Source organism: Cucurbita pepo, chromosome 4 (assembly GCF_057944985.1).
Source record: "Cucurbita pepo subsp. pepo isolate OVF chromosome 4, ASM5794498v1, whole genome shotgun sequence".
In the NCBI taxonomy this organism is placed as follows: Eukaryota; Viridiplantae; Streptophyta; class Magnoliopsida; order Cucurbitales; family Cucurbitaceae; genus Cucurbita; species Cucurbita pepo.
Genome location: NC_141801.1, coordinates 12,148,341 through 12,168,854, shown reverse-complemented (window position 1 = coordinate 12,168,854; position 20,514 = coordinate 12,148,341). Strand labels below are relative to the sequence as shown.

Sequence of the window (20,514 nt, the reverse complement as noted above, 5' to 3'; positions counted from 1 at the left end):
AGTAAAATACATTTAACTATAAAATTTTTGTAATTGAGCCACTAAGTAATTTTTTTTTAAGCTCTAATGGATGGTTTTAACTTTTCATTAAATAGTGAAAAATAAAAATAATAATAAAGAAAGAAATGACCCGATTTGACATAGTGTACTCTGGATCGGTTTCCAATTGGCTCTGAGACTGAAAAAATTCAATAATATTATTATTATTTTGTTTAATGTTGATAGAAATATTTGCGTGTGCCAAGCAATAAATAGTACGATATAAATATTCTCAATAATATTGAAAATTATTTTCATTAATTTAAACACATCTATCTATACCCTTATCATTATATAATATATATTTATTTAGTTAGTTAGGCAAAACAATTGACCCTTAAAAAACCATATGTTCAACAAAGAAAATGTGTTTAAATGTTTTGGTCAAATTAAATGTTGATGTACCCAAATCCAATATTTCTTTCTTTATTTATTTTTTTTATTTAATTATCTCTGACCAAAATCCTTGTGGGATAACATAGTTAATTAATTTTTGCCGATACAATATCAAATGAAATCTTACCTAAATGTCTTAATTAGAACTTTATTTTATTTTTCATTTGAAATATATTTCCATCCATTAAACTCTCTTAAAAGTTTGATTTGATATGCCTTTACATTTTTCTTCTTTTCTTGTATTTTGAGATATTATATCATATCATTAATGTTATATTGTGATTTTTCTAAATAATAAAAAAGTCAAACAAAATGGATATAATTATTTTTTAAATATGTCATAAAAATAAGTAGAGGAGGTTTCAAGACTACACAAATGGAAACAAAATCAAAACACTTTTGGAGAATCTAAAAAAAGGCATGTATATAAAATGTAATAAAACGTCACAAACAAAATGTCATAAATACAATTTGTATACTTCAAGCATTTCACAAGGCCGATGATCGAAGAAATATGATAACTGCCGACGAAAAAATAAGCTATATCCATAAGTACAGTTTTGAAGGTTAATTGATCCTAATGCCATAATTTTAGGAATTTCTAGCAAAACGTTCTATTTTTCTTTTCTTTTTTTGTTGCATATACTCTTGAAAGCTAAATCTGAATATTCTATAATATTCCAGCGACCAAATCAGAACAAAAATGAAAATCAATCGCATAAAATGTCATGTAATTGCATATTGAAGCATAAAATCATCGAAGAACTAAGAAACAGAAGGATTTCAAATAATATAATTAAACGAAATAAGAAGGGGGGAAAAACACTTGCAGATGCCGAAGAGAGGTTTTCCTCTAACTACAGTTTTTTCGATACTGTACAAAAAGCAAAAAACAACTATTAGGTGCATCTAATTCGAGTCAGATCCAAATCGCGATACTGATCCGTTTCACCAAAACTCAATCAAACACATCACGGAAGAACAGGAACACAAATTACGAGCATCGATTCAAATGAGAACGACGAATCGATAAATCGAACAGTTCGAAGTGATACGAGACCTAACTTTTTATTCGAGAATGAACTACCAGTGGCACAATTCGAGGCGGCGAGAGCAGAGAGTACAGAGATATTTCCTCTTGATCTTGAGGCAGAGAGGGAGGCAACAGAGCTTCCATTGTCTTTCGACGTCAATAGCGTACACTTTGCCTCGACAGAAAGGGCAAGTTCCTGGCGCTTGTTGTCTTCCGAGCTCTTGCTCTTTCTCTTCCCATACGCATGCGAGCCACATTCTTTACCGGTCTCCGTGTGTTCCTTCTGCAGCGACGGAATGAGGTTCCGCGGCTGAGCGATGTCAGGGGAAATCGGAAAGTGGGAAGAGAGAGAAGAGAAAAGGTAAAGATTGTGCGCAACGCGATGAGCACTTTCTAAGAGCAGAGAGATGGAAACCGGTGTTTATATAGATAGAGAGTTCGCGTTCGTGAGTGATTGATATTTCTCAGGTTTTAAATCTTTTTAAAATTTCAAAATTAAGGTCAAATAATACAAAATATCATTGAATTTAACTTTCCTTGACGAATTCCAATTATTTATATAACTAATTTTCACACATAAATAAAATACAAATATTAAAAAGTAATTAATTTAATTAATTGAGTTTAAATTAATTTATTACATTAGGTTTTAACTTAAATACTGATAAATCCTAACTTCAAATTTTCATCATTTATTTATAATGAAACATAAAAATACAATAATTTTGTTAACGTTTAAAATAAATATAAACAATAATCATTTTACCGTAAATATAAACAAACAAAAAAAAAAACATGGCAATTATCTCCGATTAGTCTAATTTATAGACTAATAATTTCAATTATTTCCTAATTATAAAGTATTGTAGATGAGCATCTCGCTATTTATCCTATGTTTCATGATTATTTAATGAGATTTAATAATTTCACTGATTAAATTATTATTTAAACACGAGATTTAATAATATTTTTAATATTATTTATAAGTAAATATTAGGTGGTAATGTCATATACGAACAACTAATATGAGTATTTTTTTTAAGTTAAATGATAAAAATTGAAAAACAAAATTATAATTAAAAAAATCACGTGAAAGCAACTAAGATAATGGAAATCCCAAATTTGAAAAGTAGAATTTAACGCTAAAAAACGGAATACAGTAAAAAATCAGAATAATAAAACAAAAGTAAGAGCAAAAAGGTAACTTTCTAAAAGTAAAAAACGAAAGAAAAAACCAAATTGAAACAGATTCATTACGTGGCGTCGTTGTCGGAAGGGAATTTCCACGTAGGCGCGGGAAAATCCACGTCACGCATTACTATAAAAATAAAGAAGCGTAACCCTCTAGGATTTTATAGCCATGACCAACTCAGCGATCTGTTGGAAAATGACCCATTTTTCCCCTTCTTTCTGCTATTTTCATTTCATCAAAAAATAATAAATAATTATTATTATTCAGGTTTCCTAAAAGCCACCTGTGACTCAGGATCAGAGCGTCCGCCAGGTCATTTGCCATTTAGGAAAAAACGACAATTTATTATTATGTTGGGGATTATTAATTGTTTGGACTTTACTGCTTTTTTAAAAAATGAGAAAATAAATTATTAAATATAAAATCACAAGAGAGATACGAGATATAAAAATATCTCTTTAGTTAACATTTTTAATTTTTTTTGTAATATTTTAAATAATTTTAAAATTACTATTAAAGGGTGAATAATTGGAATTGTTCCACAACCCTTTTATATTATTCATGGTTATTTTAGTGAATTACCTAATCTACAAATTTATGAATATTAATAATAATTAATAAAATTGTACAAAATTTCACATGGGTGCACATCCATCAGTCATGAATATTAAATATACGTCCAAAACATTATACAGACACCTACCAACAAAATTTAAGTCAAGAAATTAGGTGTAATAATTTAATAAAAATGAATATTACACTATAGGCTAAAATAAATACGTACTTTATATTAAAAAAAAGCAGGTGAATATATGGGGAAATGTTATGCTAACAATAATAAAATACAAAAAAATGCCCATCACTTCACGTGCACTAAAAAGCAAACCAAGTCAGATTCTTTCTCTGTAAACCTTTATTTCTTTTTTTTTTTTTTTGTTAAGTTACAAAATATATATATATATATATATATATATATATATATATATATATTAGAAAAATACACGAATGAATCGAAACCACATTTTTAAATAGATTAGATAATTAATAAATATTTAAAATAATTGAAAATAATTATTTTTACTTAAGTTTACAATATTATATTTGAGCCAAAATTATCGTCTTATATGAATATATGTTAGAAAAATACATGAATCAATGAAAACCACGTCTAAATAAAAAGATTAGATAATTAATAAATATTTAAAATAATTAAAAATAACTATTTTACTTAATTTTACAATATTATATTTGGGCCAAAATCATCGTACTTGTACGAATGATATTTCAATAATATCTAAAAAAAATTCCTTAAAATATTTAAAATATAAAAACTCATAGAAGGAATTTCTTTCTCAAGGATTACCCATGGTGAGAGGAAAAAAAAAAAACATTAATAAAATTAAAGGAAAAAGAAAAGGAGAATTACAGAAAACATTTTGGGTTTAAATGGATCAGTTAAAGAAGAAGAAGAAGAAGAAGCCCAAATGCGATTCAATCCATGAAAGAAAGCCTTATGATTTGGGGCAGAGATGAGCCCATGAACCCATTTTCAATGGCGCCTTCATCTTCCTTCCCGCCCAAACTCAGCCTCACGTCGGCGCCTTCTTGCCCGCCAAATCCCACGCCTCGCAAGCTCTTTTCGAAAATCTCCGTCAACCATTTTTCAAACACGCTGTTCACGAAAGAATCGGACCTTGATGAAATTGCTTCCAGTACTCTCTCTTCCACGCTGAAATTCGCCTGTGTTTGCGATCCGAAGATCCCTTCGAATGATCGGATGATCTTGGACTTGAATGATTCTCTCTGCTCTCTTCTTGATGACGAGGTTTGGTTGAAAATAAAGCGGTTCTGAATTGACTGGAGAAATTTCTTCTCGATTTGGAGGTTGTATGATGCGGATTCTGGATCGGCAGCGAGAAGTATGCTGTCCTCTGTTTTTTCTTCTGGTTCTTCGTCTTCATCGGCTTCGAGGTTTAGGTCGAGTTTGTTCGAGCTTGATTGCCTCGATAAGCTTCCGTTGATTTTTGCTGTTTCGATGGTAAGGTTTGTGTCTTCTTCCTCTTCTTTGATTATTCTTTGATGCTTTGTGTTGTTTGGGGATTCCCATTCGGCTCTTCGCTTTTGGTCTAAACTAAGCGCTCCAAAACCAGAGTTAATGGCGATATTCAGTGCCATTGGGATTATGGAATCTGTATCCTTATCTTTTCCTTCACCTCTGGTCAAAATGAATAGGATTTGGCGAGTAGTTTCATCCTTTTCATCTATTTCTCCGAACTTTCCATCATGGAATCCATCTGCTAGGAACTTCATGAATTGAGTATCTGCCTGATCGATGTCTTCAACTAATACTACTAGTTTTTCTTGTGTTTTCATGATATTTTCGAGGACTTGAGAAGGTGGAGTTGCCTCATTGTTACCTCTCGCATTTAGCTTGCAGAGTAGTTCAGTAGAGCCGAAAATTGATTCCGCAATTGCTCGAGCTAACCTTCTTTTGCCAATCTGGTCATCTCCTTCTATCATTATCCAAGAGATTTCTTTATTTGTTGATTTGAAACTAGTCAGCGCTTCAGCTAGTGAAGGAATGATTTCTGATTGCCATGGTACGTTCTCTTGCAATGATTTGCACAGATGATCTCTTTGTGTCATTCCTTCACTCTTCTTCGTAGTTGCCAATTTCTTTGGATCTTTGAACAGTGAGTCACCTAGAGAGAGAGAAATGTTTACTTCCTTGTTATCTTCTTCCATGTTCTTGAGACAATCCAAACTTGGTGTTGCATCCTGAAATTTATGCTTTTCACTGTCGAAATTGAACTCAGTTATGCAGGATTGTTGCCGCCTAAACCGAAGCATCTGATTTGAACTTCTTGACGCTTTCACTGCTGGTTCAGTGAAGCAGATTGTATTTGAATCTTGGAAGATGCTGTTCCTGGTCGAAAATGGATGTGGCCAAGAACTAAGGAAGTTACTTCCACTGGAACTTTCATTGCTGTGCAATGTGGATTTCTCCTGACTCTGAGGACACAAAAAAGTAAACATGTTGAGATGTTAAGACCAATCTTTTGAGTAGTATTTGGTTAAGATCAAAGAAACTGAAACCCAAGTTGCAAATGAAAATTGAGCACAATGTTTGAACTTCTTGAATAAAATTCTACATGGAACTAAGTTGAACGAGTTCTCATACAATTTTGAGAAAATGGATACAAAAAAAAAGGCCTGGATCCCATGTTCTTGGTGGGGTTAAGTGAGAGGGTTCTTGTTTGAATATCGAATTCCTTAAATATCAAAGTTGAGCCAAGTGAAATCCACTACCCAAAAGAATGATTAAACCAACATAAAACATTTGTATAAACCAAAACTAAATCAATCAACATTAGTGAGATGAATTGATTGAACCAACTCAATACTCTCCACATGACATTTCATCTATGAGTCAAGTTCTTCATGGAAGAGATTGGTTATATATTTGTACCTTAAGGTGGGATATTTGGGTGCTGAAGGGCTGCAGCCAGGAAGGTAACTCTTTCTGATGGCTTGATTTTAATTGCTGAGCTTCCTTATCAGGATTGGAAGAGCAGTCGCAGCAAGTGAGTTTGTCTTGGCCCTCTTTAGCAATACTGAATGGCTTTGTTTCCCATACTTGTGATGGGTTCTGGGAGAAAGGCATCCTCGAGCCATGAAGACTGCAAAACAAGCAAGATCATTGAGTCATGAGCTATCTTTGTGCTGCAAGTAGGTATGGCTTTACGGAATTATTCGTTTGAAATATGTTTGCACACAAGTAAAGATTTACTATCTTACTCTGCCTATTGATTTATTATCTTACTCTGCCTATTGATTTAGTATAAACTCTGAACTAATATACTTAATGGAACACATGACTTGTGGAAAGTTAGTCTATTTAGAAGGGTTTTCACCCGTTTCCTGATTATTCACATGTGAGGGGGAGTCGAAGGCATGGCGATAATGTAAAAGATATTCCAATGTCGACCTATTGTCAACCTCAGAGGACATCACTACATGTGATCCAAACAAAGATTTATCCGTTATGATATCGTAACAAACGAATTGTTCCCAAACAAAAACTTCAGAAAATCCAAAAGAGAATCTTCATGAATGAGAGAGAAATACATACCTGAAACTGTGGAGGCTTAAGCCTAGTGCTCCATCCGAGGGAACAGGAACAGCTTGGAGATCCCACCGAGTCTCGAGAGTTGGCTGTCTCATTTGACATCTCATGTAAGTCTGATAACTTGCTGTACCCACTAGCCACAACTTTGTGCGAGAAATTCCATGGAAAGATATTAACCTAGCAATTTCTTCAATTACGTGATCAATTTGGCTGTAATCAGAAGGTTCTTTGTTGGAGAAACTACTTTCATCTATTTCTATAACATCTGTTTCAACCATCCATTTCAAATCTCCTGTATATATTATGGCTCCCCACCCTCTTGATGCTAGGGAATCAATGTTCCTTCTCAACTCTGTCACCTTCATTTCAATGTCTTCTCTTTTCATGGAGCTCAACGAATCAGGGGACAGCAAAAAATCAATAAATTTGGTTGATTTTAGTTCATTAGGAACCTCTCCTTTTGCTACTCTCCCCATAAGCTCTGAAATTACACCTTCAATTATTGTGATAGAATCACCAATGATGATAGTGTTCTTTCTTTTTCTCCCAAGCATTGCGTCAAACACCAACTTGATATCTAGCTTTAAAGAAGAAGCAGATTCAGCAATTGCGTTAGTGCTGGATACTCTCTTTTGTGGGGAGAAAGAAAGTGGGTTTTGCTCAGAAGAGCGAGTCAAGAAATTGGTCTGCCAAAAATCCCCTGGATTAAAAATCATGTTATCTCTTTGATCAGAATGTTGATCATTGCGAGAAGGTGAAGAGGGCGAAGAGAAGATGCCACCAGAGCTACCATAACAGTGAAAAACAGAGGAAACTGAGGAATCCTCTAAGTTACTCTTAACAAGAGTACTGGAAAACCCGGCCTCTCTCATAACCCTACTGACACTTGGGTCATCCAAAATGGAGATTATAAGCTGCTCCAATTCTACCTTAATGGCTAAAACTGGTTGATGTTGTTGTTGCTGCTGCTGCTGCTGCTGCTCTAGACATCCCCTTCTCTGGTTTGCTTGAGCTCTTTTGAGCGCTGCAATAAGTGCATTTGATAGAGAAGGTTGGCCATGAAAAAGTGGACCTGGTGTAGTTGGGAGTCTATTGAGAGCCACATTGAAACAAAGCTCAAGAGCTCTGCAGTGGAGAGGATGAGAAGTTTGATTTGGCTGAGACTTTAGACATGCTTGCCTTAAGAGGCTACTACTCCTTGAGCTGAATAAAGTAACAGCCACATGGAGAGGAGTAAGCTGAGCATGGCCTCTCCTTCTCGCCAAGCTCAGAGATTGCTTCAGCACTGAAGCAGCCTCTGGTGTGAAGGTCTGATTTGCAGCACAACCTCCTGATCGCATCACTGACTCGAAATCCCACCCCCACCAAGTGTTACCCTTGTCAAAGAACTCTTGGCCGTAAGCTAAGAAAAGAAAAATGAGTTCCTTTCTTCCTTTATCTTTCTTTAGTTCAGTGAACTCTCTCAATTTGCAGAGGCTTTCTTAAAGCTGGGAGTCTTCTCACTGAAAGTACTTGGAAATGAAGCAGCGGATAAATGGACCATCCAGTACCTGGAGTTGATGTTGAGTTGAGAGTGAGTTATTAGGATGTGGAGAGAGAAGATGTTGAAGGCTGAGTTGAGTTATGGTTTAGAAAGACGAGACTGAACCAAATGCCATTCTTTTTATACTAACTTCTCTCCTGTTTTGTTTTGGTAAGCAATTCTTCTATTTTGGCTTCTCCCCCTTTTAGGCTGTCTTTCCATGTGTCATCTCTTCAACCTCATTGATTTCTTTTAACTTACCATTCTCCTCTATTTCTCCTGTTATTTTCCCCACTTTTCCAAGTAACTTTTGATTTTCACAACCAACCCCCACCTTATTGAAACATGATTTACTAACGACAAAAATTTAACAGTTAATCCTAACATCTTTTGTTTTAAACGAAAAGAACAACCCCCAACCATCAAAAACATAGATAATTCAGGTACGAATTAAATGGAAGAAAACAAACGTGTAAAGATGAATGATGGAATTAATTAAAAGGAAAAGTTAGAATCAATCAATAGATAAAAAAATATAATATTTGCATTATTATGTCAGAGGAATCAAAACGTGATGATTGTATGTGATTAGTGATGAATCCCTTTATGATATGGTGCAAGTTCTTTTGTTTAAAATGAATGAATATTTGATGAGAAGGGAGGGGTCCATGGAGATGGGATTCACATTGGTAGGAGCTTTATTGGGGGAGAGAGAAAAATGAGCGTTTGAATTTTACACATCAGCCTTTGAAAGAAGGAAGGAAAGAGGAAGGGAGGAGAGCAGGAATTCAAAAGAGGTACGACTAAAGGCTTAAAGGAAGGAAGAGGGGAATGTGATGGGATATTTTTGCATTTCTTTTTTCTTTTTTTTCTTTCACTTTTTCACTTTCGTTCATTCAATGTTTAATTATCAGTGTGTTCTTTATATGTAATAAAAGATGCAGAATGTTGGAATGTTGTCGAGAAAGAACAATTAAAAGGATTTTGCGTCTTACCAAATATTCTGGTAGAGTAGTGAACAAACCCTTTTATTCCACACCTCTCTCTCTCTCTCTCTCTCTCTCTCTCTCTCTCTCTCTTGAATTTACTGTTTATGCTGCTTTACATTGTTTGGATATGTTTTTCCTCAAACAACTTCATAGCTATATATCAACTTTTCTTTTTAATATTTGTTTGTGGTAACAGGCCTCTCCACCTCACTACACTACGCATATGGAAAGACTTCATCCACTTTAGATGAGACAACCCGTCAAAGATGAAATAAAAACCAAAGAGACCTCAGCACTTTTCATTGCTTACCATACAACTTGGAGGATCAAGGTTAGACTTTCAACTTATTTCAAACATTGCCATTTTTTCTTTGATATGTATGAGTGCATGAAACCACTATTTGACTCTATTATATTTAGTTGTTGAAAAAACACGTAGGATACAAAAAAGAGAACGAAGACAGAAACTATTAGGATCTCAAAGAAAAGAACAAAAAATAAAGAGCACCAACTCATTTCCACTCAGACAAGATTCAAACATTCTCAACACTTAGTTTTTGAAAATTATAAGCAAAGAAGAACAAAACCCAGAGGCCAGAAGGCCGCTTTTAGAGTCAAAAGTGAAGGCGATGGCGTTCCAAATATGGGTCTCCAAGACGCTAATACACATCCTTCTGACCACACTTTAATCTGCCTCCATATTCAAGCTCTCATTTTCATAGTCAAACTCATAAAATCTCTTCCCACATTAATCCCCATGCAAAACCTTAGCTTTCCCATTCATAATTTTCACTTTATCCATACACTTTGGATCCTTCAACAACGTCAATATTCGTTGTAGAATCCCCCCCCCCCCCCCCCCCCCCCCCCCCCCTTTTTTTTTCTTGTCAACTTACATTTTGAAATGTTTCCACTTTTTTAAAAGTGGATTTGTGTTTACCCTTACTATAGCTGGTATTCAAGTTTTTATTGCGTAATGGTCCAAAAAAAGAGGAGTGTGTTTGAATGACTGGAATTTTAGAAATCATTGAAACATGATCTATTAGGGTTTTAAGAAAGAAAGAAAGAAAGAAAGAAAAGGATACAAAAGTTGTTTGTTGAAAATCATTGGAACATTATGCTGAAAATTTAGAAAAACTTGTTATTATTAATTGATTTGCTCTGCCTACAAGAAAAGTATCAATTTCCCTTTATAATTTTATGATCCAATGGCAGATGATGGAGTCTAAGATTGTTCAATTTCCATTTCTTTCTGAAAATCTTAATGATTTGGTCTGCATTTAACACTACAGATTGTCAACATTAATCAAAAGTTATTCATTTGGAAAAATCCATAGCAACTTCTCCCATAGCCTCCAATTCTTGGATTTCACATCCCAATGCCCAGTTTCTCCTCATTTCTTTTCCTTTTTTTTTTTTTTTTTTTTTGATTTTTTTGATTTTTTTGATTTTTTTATATTAAGAATGATAAATTTGACGAATAAATCTTTATAAATATTGAAAAGTTAGATTTTTTTTTTAATTATCTTTAAGTATAGTTTGATACGTCAAAGCATAAACTTGAATAGTAAATTACTAAGCAACAAATTCTTGAGAATAGCATTTAATGCTGAAAGAAAGGATATATATATATATATTCTTTTTTACTAAGATTTGACTGTCAACTTGAACACAAAAGTTTGAATGTTTTTCTTTTTTGAAGAAACAAAAGTTATTCAATGCTTTTCATCATTTATGTCTTATAAAAGATTTAAAGTATGCATATATACTCACTATATGTCACTACCTTATATTTCAACAACATCATAATAATCATCATAATAATAATTTTCTAAAATGTCACTTTTTTTACCCTTCCTATCATTTAATCAACATATGCATTTTATTAATTTATAGAACTTAGTCTTTTAAATTTTTTTATTATTTCATCAAACCCTTTACTATGTTCTAATAAAAAGCTAATTGATCATTGAATTATTGATCTCATCTCTTCATTATTGCTCTACTCAAAATTCTCTCTACCTTTGCTATACACTAGATGGTTAGTTTTCACCACCCCTCTAGGATTGAGCCCTAAAACTCGATTCTCTGCCTAAAAGGCCACTTATTGAGGCTTTATGTCCAACCATTCTTTTTGTTAATATATTTGGATATTTTGATATAGTACTTCTATATACATTAAAGGTCATTTCTTTATGTACTCTTTAAAGGTCATTTCTTTATGAGAGAGTACGTGCTTTGAACATTTCAAAAGATTAAGACCAAATTAAAAACTACCCTAAACATTAGAGATCATTTAGTACTTCATGTTATTGGAGATAGCCTAACTAAGCTAATAACTTCATTCTCCAAAAATATTTGTTTGTAAGAAGTTTTAGTATTAATTAAGATAATCATATATGTTAAGATGTCATTTTATTTCTTACATTTGCATTTAGTTCTGTTGCTTTCAAACCTTTATATTAAGTTCATGTAATTTAGTGAGAGTAAGAGATATTTGAACATTTGAAACTATTTGGAATATTTTAATTCTAAAAGAAAAAAACATATATTATGGGTGTCAAAATGAAATTTGGAATCTACAAAAACAAGAGATTATTTGAAACTACCATATAAATTTGATGACAGCAAAATCTTTTTCACATTAAAATTACAGTTATGAAAATAAGTGAGGAAGAATATTCAAATCATAGAAATTAAGCTTTATTAAAGTAATGGCACTAATTTTTAAAAAAAAAAATACAAAAAAGATTTATATTTAGAATTTATATAATATATATATATATTTATAAAAAAAACAGGCACATAAAAAGGTCGATCCAGCAGCCTCTATGGATCTCTCTGGGCTCACCTTTTGAAGTAACCTTTGGATTCGCAATGTCCACTGCAAAACCCATCACTTTTGATCACTAAAGATTCTGAATATTTCATTATTTTAATGAAAATTTTATTAAATTTATAAATAAAATAAAATAAATAAAAATTCTTGAAGGCAGCTTTCATCAGTTTCAAATTCTTTGCAGCTATTGCATGGGAATTTTAGGGGTTAGCTACTGAATGATCGTTTTCATCATTATGTTCTGTCCTCTATTCCTCTTTTGGGAGCCCCTTTATTTTTATTTTTAATTTCTTTTTTATTTTAAATGCTTTTCTTTTTCTAACATCAAGGCTCTTTTTCTTCTTAAAAAATGTAACTTATTTTAAAACAATTTTAAAATAAATTTGCTGTGGAACTTCATAAGGATACGACCGTTGAATAAAAACAATTTTAACTTCAACTTTCAATCGCCTTATACATCTGTGCTTTGAATATATTAGCACGTTTTTTCACACCACTTTAGTTACCCTTTATGTGCTTTTCATCCTCTTTTTTCACTTTTCAATTTATAGTCAAATCGTATGTAAATTTTGAAAAAGTAATTTCCGATCCGATTATTTGTACCAGTCTCTGCATAGTTTGACGGATTAAAGCATGTGTCAAGAGATCAAAAGTTCAAATTTTTTCAATAACATATTAGAAAAAAGCAAGGGTTGAATCTCAACCGAGCTTTAATCGTTCCAAGTAACGAAACATAATGCCTTAAACTTACTATCCTCTTGACAAATACAATAACCAAGCATTCTAGAGTGTACAAAGATCCTCCTGTTCATAGTGACACAAATGTATGATACAAACATGGTTGGGTTGGAATGCAGAGTATTGCAAACAAGAAGCACAGTTATTGAGCTGATTGTTCACGTTCCCACAGAATTTGTTCATCGATCTTGGTCAGCTTTTCGTCGTCTAGTCGCTTCCATGTCCTGATCCTCTCAACTCCCATCCAACTCCTCTTGCCCTTAGCAAGTTCTGCGACGATCACCCGACCTCTCCTCGACCACCCGGGCCTTCCGTATCCATGATATCCAAATCCTCCACCATAACAAAACCATATTCCATCAAGATTCCCGCAGAAATCATTGGAATGGTCATGACCCATGAACACAGCTTTCACATCTCCCATGGCGACTAAGTTCTGTAAAACTCCCGAGTTCACTGAAGAACATGCCACACCCTCCTGAAATTGGCCAACGATCTTTTTATAATAAAGATCCCGAACTTCTGGGATTGGTATGTGAAAAAACGTCAGGGCTGGAGGCTTCCCATGGGAAGAAGCATCCGTTGAGGGAAAAAGGTCCCGATTTGTGCCCTGTTAGTGTGTGACCTGCAACATGTTAATGAAATCTAAATCTAGGAAATATCCCATCTGGGAATTGCAATAAATACCAGAACCAACATTTATTTTCTAGCTTCCGAGAGAGAAATAAATAAATAAAACAAGACACATTTTGATAATCATAAATAATAATAAAAAAAAGGCACTACACAGGTGACCTTTTCAGATAAGAAAACCTAACCATATGCTATTATACCTGAAATCTTTGAGAAACGTCTCTGAGCCACTGAAGCTGCGATTCCTTGATCCATCCATATGTTCGGGCTCCTTGCACTATAGCTCTATCTCCACTGTCCAGAAAGTAAAGATTGAGGACGCTGGAATTCGCCAAATAAGAACCTGGAGCACCATATACATTGATATCATAATTCCCAAAACCATCGATGTTTTGTAAAATCTGATTTCCAGTTGAAGGAAAGTGGCTGAGTTGTGGGTTGGTCTGTGATACTGAATAATCCATGAGGGAAATGAAGGACATTAACTCTTCTCGAGTCATTGTAGACTCTTGATCATGGTTTCCCAGAATAGCCGCCCATGGAATTTGATATTCAATAACAGGACCAAAAACTCTAAACAAAGATTCGGCAGCATCAGAAGTACTTGGCCCAAATATGTTGTCACCTGATCAGGAAACTAAGTTCAGATTAGTTTCACACAATAGCAATACAAACTCAAAAGTTCTATACAATTATAACCGAAAAGAGTAAGAAGCTAAACGTTAGAGTTACACAAGGAACAAAAAGGGGAATTTCTTCAAGAAATTTGGATCAAACTACCTCTAAATTATTGGTTCGGCTAAAATGAAAAGGGTTAAAACATATGTTCAGCAAAGTGCTAAACAAGAAACAATAACATCCCATGAACAAAATGTATTATTATATTAGAGATGTACTATTGCATTCTGGTCGGTCTAATTACTAGAGTTCTCCTTCATGTGGAGACCAGCAAACAATACTTAAAAACAGAACAGGCAAGAAAATTTTCTTACACCAAGGATAGGTTATCATCTTATATGATTAATTAAGACGACGTCATTTCTTCGGGCAGGCAACCTGATTCTGGGACCACCAGCCTACCTCCAAAGTATCTTAAAGATTAAAATCCCCTTTTCCTCCAAAGTATCTTAAAGATTAAAATCCCCTTTTCAAGTCTAATTACTATGCTCTGTGTCCTACAGCCCTGTTATTACTCCTTCACAGTAAATTAACTAGAGCTTGCAGGTAATATCAGTATAGTAAGGTTTGACAATTGATGAAATATACTCCTATGTGATTGAAAGGCTGGATTATGGCCAGGAATAAAGATTTGGAACATCATAGATAATATACCTTAGAAGTATTTTATGAAGTCTTTGGCATACCTAATACAATTATTTAGACCTTAAACCTCTTGAATTTCTAGCTCAAGTTTGACGCCCAATGCCATATCATCCGTTTACAAAGTTATCAAGACTTGTCGCAAAGTTTTACTAAAATTAACCCTCCAACTATTCCTTTTCTCCAAATTTTGATTTTAAAAAAATCTGCTATAAATCAGGAAAGCAATACCTCTCACCGTAGCTGAAGCTACATAGCTTCATTTTTTTTTTTTTTTTTACAGAAAATATTCCTTGTGTGTGCCCTCCTCAGTTTATATTCACCCTTTTATTTAATGAATCGACTCTTACCCATTCAAAGTAAAAACTTTTTCTTTCCAACAAAATGCTGATCCAACTCTTTTTCATCCTATTCTATTCCCTAGACAAGAAGATCAAATCTCAAATGACAACTATGCATACCGATCAACAAGAAAGATAAAGGCATCATCAGTTTGCATAAACAATAGCATTTAGTAACAAAAGAAATATGGATGGCCAACATAGATTCCAATAGTTGTTTTGTGCGGTTCTTCAATGTGAAGTTAAACTATCCACAGTTAAGAGAATTTTAAAGACATTCAAATGGGGTCGAATACAATGAATGACAAGAATCAGAAAACACAGACTATACTGTCTATACCAAATCCAGTGAGATGACACTAAGAGAACTTCAAAACACAGAAAATGAAAGAACAAAACGATCAAAGCGTGAATACAACAGCAGGGTTAAGAAAATAACCTGTAAATGCAATGAAATCAGGCTTTTCAGCATCAACCATCCTCTTGAAAAACCGCGTCGTATTAAGATCCGAACAGTATTTGAACTCCGAATCCATCACATCCCGACACCGCGAATTAACTCCATTCGCAAAATGCATATCAGCCACCTTACAACCAAACAAAAATATCAGCTCCATTTTATTAAAAAAAAAAAAAAAAAAAAAAAAAATCCCCATCACAATAACCTTGAACTTCAAATCAAAAGTAAAACAGAATGCAAACCTGGAGAATCTTGAAGGTTCCATCGGAACGGAATCGGAGAGGAAGATCCGAGTTCCTCTTGATGCGAACAGGTTCATATCCTAGAAGTAACTTCTGGAAAACGAGAGAATGAAGGAGAAAGATAATCGAATAGATAAATCCAAGATAGAGAATCGAAACCTTCCATTTCTCCGCCAAAAATTCCATTCGATTCCAGTGGAAGCAGAGAATTTCGAAGTTCAAACTGATTCATAGGTTTTCGATCAACTGAACTGTTTCGTTCCTTTTGAAGATTCAATGTTATTCCGAAAGAGACAGGAAGAAGGATAATTATTTATACAAATGGATAATAGTTTGGGATTTGTTGAGAGACTGAGGCCCATTAGGCCCAACCCACCTACAAAAAGTTCTACGTGGGCCTGATTAAGTGGGCCCGTCCATTTAAAAACAGAAAAGGCCCAAAGACAACTAATCACTAGGCTAGTGGGCCTCCAATTTTTCCAAAACAAAATTGGAATTTTTAAAAAGTAGACTCCATACTCCCATGATATTTTTCTTATCGTAATTAAATATAAAATTTTAAAAAGTAATATTTAATTAACTTAGAATATAAATCAATATATAACTAACAAATATCTAAATTTATTAATCTATTCTCAATAAATATTTAATTAATTATCCTATTTTCCTCTATAGATTTTGAAAACACATTAACAATATGTTTTTTATATAAAATAAAAATTATTATTATTATTTTATAAACTTTGATTAAAAAAAAAACTAAATTCAAATTAATACTAAATTTAACTGTTTAAGTACAAAATAATAATAATAATAATAGAATAGATCCAACTTTTAAATCAACATTTCTAAAAGTACGTAACAGTCCAAATTTACTGGTAAAAGATAATGTCTGTTTTGGCCCGTTATGTATCACCGTTAGCCTCATGATTTTTAAAACATGTTTAGTATCTCATAATCCACCTCTTTAGAGGTTAAGGTTCTCGCTAGCACACTACTTAGTATCTGGCTCCATACGAATCGTAATAGCCCAAGCCCACCACTAACAAATATGGTCTATTGTTGGGTATTGGCGTTAGTTTCACAGTTTTTAAAATGAGTCTACCACACCCTTATAAAAAATAATTACCTCTTGTTTTTCACTGATGTTAGATCTCACAAAACACATTAATTTAACTTTTAGGAGTGTAGGACTAAATTCAACCCTTCAAAATATCTCAACCATTTAAGAATAAATTCCATATAGCTATTTTTCAATTTATTCCATTTAAAATCCTATTTAACAAGAAAAATTATCTTGTAAATTAGTAAAAAATTTAATTATGAAATAAAGGATAAAATGAATGCAGACTTGAAATTGTATTACTCAAATTTTTCGTATAATTTTAGAAAAAAAATTAATACAAGGGAAAAAAGTCAAGTCGGGATGGTCTCAGTTCGATATACTGTTGTCATGATGTACTGTTGTCTCTAGCTTGATTATACTATCATTATCCTAGGCTCATAGTCTCATCTACTATGATCTATCGACCAATATCAAGGTGTTATAGCTAACCTTAAGTTTTATATGTTGGCTTTATTTATGTTTATTACAAATTTCGGACTCGCATGTAAGATTCACTTTCGGTTAAGTACGACCCGTTTACTAAACTCTTTGGTGGTTTGAATAAGTACACAATTCGCTACTCATTGTCCCTAACTTAGCACTCAACACATCAGGCAAGAGTTCCACATAGACAAGTAGACTAAGAATACTCATACACATCCCATATCATAACTAGCTCATAAGCACAGAGTCATACATCATAATTACTACAGTCACATCTTATGCATACACTCACAATTATCAAAGCTAATAACTCGTCGTGCAACCCTCACATTGGGGCCCACTCTGCGAAGAACAAGAAAAATCTCTCCCCTTTCGTTCCAACCCGTGTTGGCCCATGAGGGGACATGGGGACATAAGAAAATAATATAAACATGTGGAAAATATCATAGGACGAAGAATAACTAAAAATTTCCCATACAACAACATATTAATATGGAAGAATTGTCGCATCTTCTCTATAAATCCACCGACCCTTTTAAAAATTTCAAATCTTCATTAACTATAAATCGATAAAAAAAAAATAAACAAAGTCGAAAGACATTCATTTATTACAATTAATTGAAATTACGGAATATTATTTTTAACTGACGACAACATTTTCAACGGATAGAAAAAAAATAAACAAAGTCAAAAGACATTCATTTATTACAATTAATTGAAATTACGGAATATTATTTTTAACTGACGACAACATTTTTAGGTATAGATGACGTGGAATAAATATATTCTAAAATATCAATTAAAAATAAATTATGAACAAAGGAATCATAATGGATATATGCATAAAAGAATGGGCGCCGTTTTTTCAACAACGGCCAGATAATTACCGGTCCATTCCCATTTATACATTAATGGAATTATTTGTATTTATTTTAGGAGTTGACTTTCATTTACTTGTTTTTATTTATTTATCATTTAAATTGCGAATTTCCATTTTATAATTTCAAAATAGTTTGAATTTATTTATTTATTATTATTATTATTTTACATATAGAACATTTAAATTTGGATTAAATTATAATTTATTTTAATTTTTTATATTTATGGACAAATTTGCAAATTAATTTTTTATAATTAAAAAAAGAAAAATTGAAAAGAAAAAAAATAAAATAAAAAGGTGTGTTATTTTTCAAATTTAAGGCCCACTAGTCACTGTACCATCATCATGCGTTCACGTGACAATATATATAACTCTTTATCTTTAATTCGTTAATTATATAATTTAAAAAAAAATCTTTTTTTTTTTAATTTCTTTAAATATAACTTTAAAATTTACTAATTTACCCATAAAAAATATATTCGAAAAGTTTATTAATTTTAATAAAATTAAGTTTTTTCATAAAATGCGAAAGAAAAAGAAAATAATTTTTAATAATAATTGTAACAACCGTTAAATTATTATTATTATTTAAATTTTAACTCAAAAGTATTATGAATGGAATGAATCTATTTACGGAAAGAAAGAACAAGAAGAAAAAATGATGAGAGAGTTACCTAGAACAAACTAATTGTTTATGTCATATCGTGTCCTTTTCATGATATGTCCAAAGGATTTGTTTTATTGAGATTGTGTCAAACCACAGTCAAACACGTGTCACCTGCCCTAATATTAAAAGTAGTTGTATATTTATACGGTGCATTTATTTGGTTCAAACTATACATGCCGTAATCTAAGTTGTCATGTTTCATTTTATTCCTGCATTCTTCGAAATTGTGTTAGAGTCAAACCTTTATAATACGGGTCTGAAAACATTATTCTGTATAATATTTACTAAAAAAAAATGACACGCGCGCACACATACTAAAAAAATGTTAAAAAGTCGATATAACATTAAATTATTATTTTATGGACTATGAGATTTGGCTCGACAATATTGATTAAGCGATAATATTGCTTTCAAATTAATTTTATCGAAATTTAATTATTAAAAAAAATTGACATCTATGTTATATTTATGATTAAAATTAAAAGATAACAATTTTAGAAAATATACATATTTAGAAAAAAGAAAAAAAATGAAGAAATTGAGAAGTGAATTTTATGCATACAATAAAATATAAATAATTTGGTAGGGTTAGATGTGTACACGACAGGATTTTAGCGCCGCCATCCAAGCCACCTCGACTGTTTGCGGAAGTGAATTTTATGTCCATTGACGTCAGCGAATTACATGTTGTTAATTTGAATTAATTTAATTATAAATAATTAAAGTTGTCATAAATTTGGGCGGTGGAGGTGGGGGCAGTTTCCTCTTTTGTTTTTCCCCTCAAATTTAATGTTTTTTTAATTATTAATTCCAAAAAAATGTTTGTTGTAAATTCATCTATTTAATCTAATATTCATAGGATATGACTCATTTGTAAGTGTTGTTCCACACCTTCAAATTATTAATTTTTAAATTAATATTTTAAAAGAAATTTCCCCGCTCCATTTAGAATAGGTCCCCACGAGACACCAGCTCTGCTAGTTAAATCAACCCATCTAACTATTATCAATTGTGTATCATAAATATATTTTCTAATTATGGGACGCATAACAAAAACTCCGTTTTTGAAAGAAAAATAGTATATGGTTTTAAAAGAATATTAAATTATTACAAATTTAAAAGTAAATTGATTAAATACTTTCTCGAGAATTAAATAACGAATTATAGAATATTAAATTCCCTAGCAATGACAAACATATGTAGACAAGCATAAACGTAATTGGGTATGTCATATTTTGTTGTTTTTATGATAACATTCAAACGTTGTCCAAAGGGTACTTGCATTATTGTTGCATTTACAAGGTTTGCGTTGGACCACACTCAACACATGTGCCACATGTCATAAACATTAACATGACTATGTTCATTAGTGTTTGGTTTCAAATTATGCATGTCGTAATTCAAATAATTGTCTGTGAGATTCAAAATTAGTTGGGGAGGAGAACCAAACATTTTTTTTTATAAGGGTTGGTATTAGAGCCAGACATTGGACGATGTGCCAGTCTTCTCGCTGTTCCTCAAAGGAGGATAGACACGAGGCAGTGT

General features: G+C 32.5%; 3 protein-coding genes and 1 long non-coding RNA gene across 4 annotated transcripts; 1 reads left to right on the top strand and 3 right to left on the bottom strand.

Annotated features, from left to right (window-relative positions):
• Nucleotides 1–1,201: 1,201 nt before the first annotated feature.
• On the bottom strand, nt 1,202–1,893 carry LOC111793612 (uncharacterized). The gene has a single exon (XM_023675572.2). The coding sequence runs from the start codon at nt 1,723–1,725 to the stop codon at nt 1,519–1,521; it is 207 nt and encodes a 68-aa protein (XP_023531340.1). The 5' UTR covers nt 1,726–1,893; the 3' UTR covers nt 1,202–1,518.
• A 2,075-nt stretch (nt 1,894–3,968) lies between these two features.
• Nucleotides 3,969–8,496, bottom strand: LOC111792340 (protein SMAX1-LIKE 4). The gene is made up of 3 exons (XM_023673736.2): nt 6,793–8,496; nt 6,130–6,340; nt 3,969–5,672 (listed from the first exon to the last, which is right to left on the bottom strand). The coding sequence occupies exons 1-3, from the start codon at nt 8,127–8,129 to the stop codon at nt 4,152–4,154; spliced, it is 3,069 nt and encodes a 1,022-aa protein (XP_023529504.2). The 5' UTR covers nt 8,130–8,496; the 3' UTR covers nt 3,969–4,151.
• On the top strand, nt 6,259–9,700 carry LOC111792341 (uncharacterized). The gene is made up of 2 exons (XR_002814779.2): nt 6,259–6,393; nt 9,497–9,700. It is a non-coding gene; the product is annotated as an uncharacterized LOC111792341 (long non-coding RNA).
• A 3,080-nt stretch (nt 9,701–12,780) lies between these two features.
• On the bottom strand, nt 12,781–16,153 carry PAP28 (purple acid phosphatase 28). Its single transcript, XM_023676131.2, has 4 exons — nt 15,874–16,153; nt 15,611–15,758; nt 13,711–14,135; nt 12,781–13,487 (listed from the first exon to the last, which is right to left on the bottom strand). Exons 1-4 carry the CDS (start codon nt 16,057–16,059, stop codon nt 13,020–13,022), a joined length of 1,227 nt encoding a protein of 408 aa, XP_023531899.2. The 5' UTR covers nt 16,060–16,153; the 3' UTR covers nt 12,781–13,019.
• Between the last annotated feature and the right edge of the window lie 4,361 nt (nt 16,154–20,514).